This window comes from Cryptomeria japonica, chromosome 7, assembly GCF_030272615.1.
Source record: "Cryptomeria japonica chromosome 7, Sugi_1.0, whole genome shotgun sequence".
Classification (NCBI taxonomy): Eukaryota; Viridiplantae; Streptophyta; class Pinopsida; order Cupressales; family Cupressaceae; genus Cryptomeria; species Cryptomeria japonica.
The window spans coordinates 40,759,208-40,766,091 of record NC_081411.1 but is presented as its reverse complement, the minus strand read 5'-3'; the positions used below and the strand labels follow the sequence as shown (position 1 = coordinate 40,766,091).

The 6,884-nt window shown below is 37.9% G+C and overlaps 1 protein-coding gene across 1 annotated transcript; it reads left to right on the top strand.

Moving 5' to 3' along the window:
• The first annotated feature begins 2,026 nt into the window (after positions 1 to 2,026).
• On the top strand, positions 2,027 to 6,523 carry LOC131056219 (receptor-like protein kinase THESEUS 1). The gene is made up of 2 exons (XM_057990571.1): positions 2,027 to 3,184; positions 3,391 to 6,523. Exon 2 carries the CDS (start codon positions 3,421 to 3,423, stop codon positions 5,953 to 5,955), a length of 2,535 nt encoding a protein of 844 aa, XP_057846554.1. The 5' UTR covers positions 2,027 to 3,184; positions 3,391 to 3,420; the 3' UTR covers positions 5,956 to 6,523.
• Positions 6,524 to 6,884: the final 361 nt, after the last annotated feature.

The following is a 6,884-nucleotide window of genomic DNA, read 5'->3' as shown; positions in this document are numbered from 1 at the left end:
TTAAGTCAACAAATTAGCTAAATGAAATGCGTTTATTTATGTCATAGAGTTTTTATTTCCATCTAAAAATATTTAAATTGGACAAAATAATATAAGACTGAGACACATAGAAAGGAAGGAGTTCGCGCCAAAAAGACATTACAAATTTGAGTCCCAACAATAATCACATATATACATGATATGAATGGAGCAATAGGTTTAGAAATTATCATAACATTCTATAGAGTATAAAAACTAGGATGTTTTGACATCATCTATTAACTCAAAAGTAACAATTACACTTTATTAACATATTTAGTTAGTGATGACAAAATACAAAAAAATAGCTATATGAAATATGTGAAAACTAGATAGAGTTTTTATTTCCATATAAAGAAATTTAATATGAATAGAGAAATACATACAAGACAAAGGTCTTATTGGCCCCTCATTATTTATGACTATTTATATTTGATTCTATTAGAAAATGTAATTAATTCAAGTTGAAGATTTTTTTCATATATCACAATTATAGATTTATTGCATGACAAGATTCCATGTCACAATTGTAAATTGTATAACCAAGGATTTAATTGATAATAACCCTTTTAATATCTACCATCTATATATTAATTTTTTGATATTAGGTGCTTTAAATTCTATTTAATGGTAATTAAAATACACATATTCACAATTTCTTTTGGATAGGTACAAGATCACACTCCTAAATCACACTACCAATGCCTTGAAAACTTATAACAACATAAATAAATAAAGCATCTTACTCCATGTCCCCGTATAGATGCATTAAATTCTATTTAATGGTAATTAAAATACACATATTCACAATTTTTTTTTTGACTCCATGTTCCCATTCCACCGGTGCAATTTGTGCTTAAAATTAAACAGTTAGAATGTTCCCATACAAATTTTTAATTAAGAGGAAAAGATGAATTGAAATCTTTTCCTATTTAAGTGGAGAAGTAGTTGCTTAAAAATTAAAAATAAGCTTTGAAAAAAAGGGGGTTGGAAATAAACATCAATTGTTTATTGGAAAGATTGACATGTGTTCTTCAAAGGTTTTTACTTCTTTTTTATTTGTTTTCAATTTTTTGTCCAAATAATAATGCAATTTAACATGATTGTTTATTTTATAAGCAACAAAAAATTGACATTCATGAAACCATAATTACACAAATTACTATAACCAAAATAAACTAGACAACTACATGAAGCCCTGCTCTTAAATTCTCACTAATAAATAACTTATAACATAGTTAATCTATAATTATAAACATTCTAAATTGAAATGATTACATCCATTGACCCATCAAAATATAAATTGGTCCTGATTGAAACAACTCATAGACAATCAATATGGAGTGAGAAACAGATGGCATGAAGGATTATGAGCAATTCATGTGAGGCCACCATGACTTGAAAGATAAGAATGGTTCCACTTCCAACAATGGTCCAACTTTTGTTGTAGATTTCCTTCAAAAAAAGGGAAGAGAAGCAGCCATTGCTTGGGTGAAGAGACGTGTGAAGTGAGGGAAAGGGAAAGGATTTATCTATGGTCATCAGTTGACAACCATGACAACTAACACTAGGGAACCCTGTTCTCACCAACAAGGAAAAAACATGCTCCATTTGACTTTTAGTGGAAAAGGGATTGTTGTAACAATAAAAATATATTCCTCAAATTTTCTAAACAGATTTGTCTAACTAATCTAATAATTAGAGAATGTGAAGGCCATGAGCTCATCCATGTGTTTGCTGATCTGTAAAAGTCATAACAATTAACAACTTGAAAAGGGCCGGCCTACCATTCATATTCCTTAAATTTTAAAGATTTTAAGGTTTGAAAGACTATCAAAATCAAACGGTCAGAAACCGGCAGCAGGCAGTCATGAAATTCCCTGCCAGTAAATCACTCGTGATCCGCCGTGATCCGAGGGTCAAGGTATGCGCAGGAACGCGGTAAACGCACGGAATAGGAAAATAGTTAATGGGGATTTAATGGGTGGCAGATCTTGGCCACACGGCGCAGTGGGAAAACGCGTGACAGAGCGACATTGCCAAAAATTCAAATATACAACTATGAAATGGGAGGTGTATTTATTAATAATGTACATATTTAGCTGGAGTGTAATTTATATATGTTTTGTTGATGATTAGCCCGAATTTTAACTCCTGGATTTGCTGAACTGAACGTGTGAGAGAGAAGCAAATTTGTTCTTGTGAATGCGGTAACCGTGGAATTTGGAATTTAGTTGGTGATAAGGTGTAAGAAGAGCAGATTATGATGAAGAGGTGCGGTTTTCAGTGTGTTGTTGTGTGGGACCGTTTCTCCGAGTGGTGACAGCCGAGGCGACAGCCTGGTTGGACTTTAACTGGAATAGAATAGAATGGATAGAAGCTGTGCAGCATGTAGTAGCTGTTGGGCTACTCAGTGGATGACATTCAGCACTCATCTGGAGCTACAATTTTTATTTTCATTGAGGTGAGTTGTATGGTTTTAAGGATCCTGTCATTGGTGCTCTGTCTGCATTTTTATAGGATTTATGTTTTGGGTTGAATACAGTCAAGGGTGATAGAGCATATTGATATTTGGGGGCTGTGCTGGTATAAGATATTGATGATTGGGTAGAAGGCAAACTGAAGCAAAGGGGCATTTTGGCATTTGGGTTTGCCTTGTTATCGATTTTAATGAACTGGGTTGAGGGAAATTTGAGACAAGAGGGATTGTTGGCATCTGGGTTTGTATTGTTGTAGAGTTTTGTGATCTGGGTTAAAGGCAATTAGGGGCAATAATGCCTATTGGTGTTTGGGTTTGCAAAATCAGGGGCAATGGGGTCTAATGATGTTTGGGTTTTCCTTTGGTGATTGTTAGCAACTGGGTTTCGAATTGAAGTCCTTGAATCCAGTGCAAGGATCCATGAAAAATTAGGGCTTGGGTCTAGCTCAAATGTCATAACGCAGTTAGAGCTGTTGTAGATAGTTGTTGGAGAATCGAGGACAATTATTTCTGGAAATCAATCAGAAAGTAGTTTGTGTCAGGGAGCAGTGGGTAGCTACGTACAAGTCTGTTGATATTTTTGGCCATCTGCGCTTTTGTGGATGATGATCTGTTGACAGAGTGGACCCAGTTCTGGAACAAGCCCCTTGAAATCAAAGGGATTCACAGGACAGAGGAGAGAATAAGGTATGTTGATAGCCTATCTTGTCACCTGCATTACTTTCAATTTGTGATCTTGTTGGTATTGCCTATCAAACCATGTTATAGGGCTGGGCTTGCCCAGTTGTGGTGTCATTTGTTCTGTTTTTTAATAAGAGCTAGAGGCAGGGAAAAAAGTTTTCGTTCTCTGTATGCGGAAATAATTGTTTTGGATTTTGTAAAATTGTAACCAGGAGGAAAAGCTTAAGAAATACCTAAAAATTATGGCTAGGATGGGCAACCTGGTCATTCTTGTGCTATGTCTTTTGGGTTTCCTAGTTGCACAGAATAGAGCTGCTTACACTCCAGTAGACAATTACTTGATTGATTGCGGAGCTTCACAGAAAACCACAGTTGATGGTAGGGACTTCCAGTCTGATTCTCAATCAAGCTCCCTTCTTTCCACAAGCCAGGCAATCCTGGTCACCACGGCAAGTGCATCTGTTCCTTCAGATCTCTACTTGACAGCTAGGGTGTTTGTCAAGCAATCCTCATACACCTTCAATATTCAGCAGGAGGGCCGGCATTGGGTACGCTTGTATTTCTATCCTGTTCCACATCCCGTTTATGATCTCAAATCAGCACTTTTCTCTGTGACTACAGAGAAGTTTGTTCTTTTGCACAACTTTAGCATGAAGGTAGATGCTACGGCCAGTACATATTTATTCAAGGAGTACCTGATCAATGTGACATCTGATAGCTTGACTCTTACCTTCGCTCCCATGAACAGTTCAATTGCATTCATAAATGCCATCGAAGTTGTTTCAGTCCCAGATTTGCTGACCTCTAATGTGCCAATGGTTTTATCCCCTTTGGGTTCTTTCACTGGCTTACCTGAAATTGCATTGGAGACAACATACAGGCTCAATGTGGGAGGTCAAAAACTCACACCTAAGAATGATACTCTTGGTAGAACATGGGCTTCTGATCAGAGCTACTTGTCTCTTAACAGTTCTGCTCAAAATATTAGTGTCCCTGCCAGCAGCATCAACTACCCTTCAAGTGGAACAGTCACGGCAGAGATTGCCCCAAATTATGTATATGCCACAGCTGAAGAGATGGGAAATGCAAATGTGTCTAACGAGAACTTTAATATTACCTGGGCTTTTTCAGTGGATCCAGATTTCTCTTATTTTGTTCGGATGCACTTTTGTGATATTGTGAGTAAAGCCCTTAATGAGTTTGTATTTAATGTTTTTATCAATTCCCAAACAGCCATCAACAATTTGGATCTTTCTTCCAAAACATCGCAATTGGCTACTGCATATTACACAGACTTTGTGGTCAATGGTACTGGATCCAGCAAGTTGACTGTTAGCATTGGCCCTAGTAGTTTGGATAACGGAGGAAGCAATGCCATCCTCAATGGTTTGGAGATTATGAAAATGAGCAACGAAGCTGGAAGCCTTGATGGCCCTTATTCTGTTGATGGTATCATTCCTGGTGCATCCAAAAGCAGCACAAAGGTAGGCCCTATTGTAGGATCAGTAGTGGGAGCTGCTGCCGCACTTGTACTCTTGGCAGGTGGCTATTATTGCTTTTTGCGTGCTCCAAAGTCCAAGTCGAAACATTCTCCTCCTGCATGGTTGCCTCTTCCATTGCATGGAGGAAATTCTCATAGTATGGGCAGTAAAGTTTCAACGATATCCCATAAGAGTGGCACTGGGAGCTATGTATCCTCTGCACAATCAAACCTTGGTCGATACTTCACATTTGCTGAGATTCAGGAAGCGACAAATAAATTTGATGAGAGTCTGCTTCTGGGGGTTGGTGGGTTTGGCAAGGTATATCAGGGGCAGCTAGAAGATGGAACTAAAGTGGCTGTTAAGCGAGGTAATCCAAGATCTGAGCAAGGTCTCACTGAATTTCAAACGGAGATTGAGATGCTGTCAAAGCTTCGCCATCGTCATCTTGTCTCTCTGATTGGTTACTGTGAGGAGCATTGCGAGATGATTCTGGTTTATGAATACATGGCTAATGGACCTCTTCGTAGTCATTTGTATGGGTCAAATCTTCCCTCACTTTCCTGGAAACAGAGGCTTGAAGTATGCATAGGAGCTGCAAGGGGTCTTCACTACCTTCATACTGGAGCAGCCCAAGGTATCATTCATCGTGATGTAAAGACCACAAATATTTTACTGGATGAGAATCTGGTTGCTAAGGTCGCAGACTTTGGCCTTTCAAAGACTGGACCCACTCTGGATCAGACACATGTAAGTACTGCAGTAAAAGGTAGTTTTGGGTATCTTGATCCCGAGTATTTTAGAAGGCAGCAACTGACAGAGAAATCTGACGTGTATTCATTTGGAGTCGTGCTGTTGGAGGTCCTATGTGCAAGACCAGCTCTTAATCCAGTTCTTCCTAGAGAGCAAGTTAATATAGCAGAGTGGGCAATGCACTATCAGAAAAAGGGCATGCTTGACCAGATAATTGATTCTCACCTTGCTGGCACCATCAATCCAGGCTCTCTAAAAAAGTTTGGAGAGACAGCTGAGAAGTGTTTGGAAGAGCAAGGCATAGATAGGCCTGCCATGGGAGATGTTCTATGGAACCTGGAATATGCTTATCAGCTTCAGGAGACAGCAATGAGGAATGACCCAGATGAGAATAGTACAAATCATATTGCAGAGATTCCCTTACGATACACACAGCCCGAGCCTTTTGATACAAGCATCATTGACAGGGGAAGTGATGATGATTTAGCAGATGCCACCACGAGTGCCGTATTCTCACAGTTGGTGAATCCTCGTGGAAGGTGATGCAAAGAAATTTAATTTTAACATCAATCTTGATGGATGCAGGTTACTTTGTAAGCGACATTTGTACCTGCCCAACTGCCACCATAGGAATGGCAGTTTCTGGTCCTTATATTCTTTGAGTGGCTTCATGGCCCAGCTTCTTTGCTGCAAGAACTCAAGCTTTGCAAGGAGCTCTGTTCATGCCAGTTGATTTATCATGTGTTTTCTATTGCTTGCCCGATGTTTCAAAATTATATTATTTGACTTTTTAAGTAGTTATTTTGCCACAATTAATTGTTATTAGACTTTCCATTCGTGTAATGCTTTGAAATTGCTGTGGGAATTGTAAAAAATCCCATATTTAATTGGCATTTCATGTTTGGAATTTATATTCTCTCTTCAGTGGCTGAGCCAATGACTGTCCATCAAAATTTATGTAGATGGTAGAGATTATAGTTGATTTTTCCTCAATAATGCCAGATCGTATACATTATATTGTATCTACAAAGGTCTGCATCTACATAGTTTATCTTTTTTATGTGAAAACAAGCAAATTATAAGTGTGAAATAAACTTAGATGCTTTCTGAATTTCAGATCTTTACAGGGCTCATGATGTTTTCTGTTCAAGTTGTGAGATGGCTCCTGTTCAAGATTGTGGCATTACATGTGCACTTTTTTGACCATAGAAACATATATTTTGCTTTATATCTTGCTGCTATTAAGCGTCACGTGCTGAAGATTTGATACCTTAACATGAAAGATGACTTCAAAAACTGTAATTCTGCTTTGGAGATCAATATATAATTGATTACTTTGCAGGCTTACTACTGTTTTCGTGAAGCTTATTCATTTTCTTGTAATATTCTTTTGAACACATTATTGGTCAATGTAATTCTCGCTATCAAAAAAATTTAATTTGAACATGCACTCATAAAGACACTCAATATGT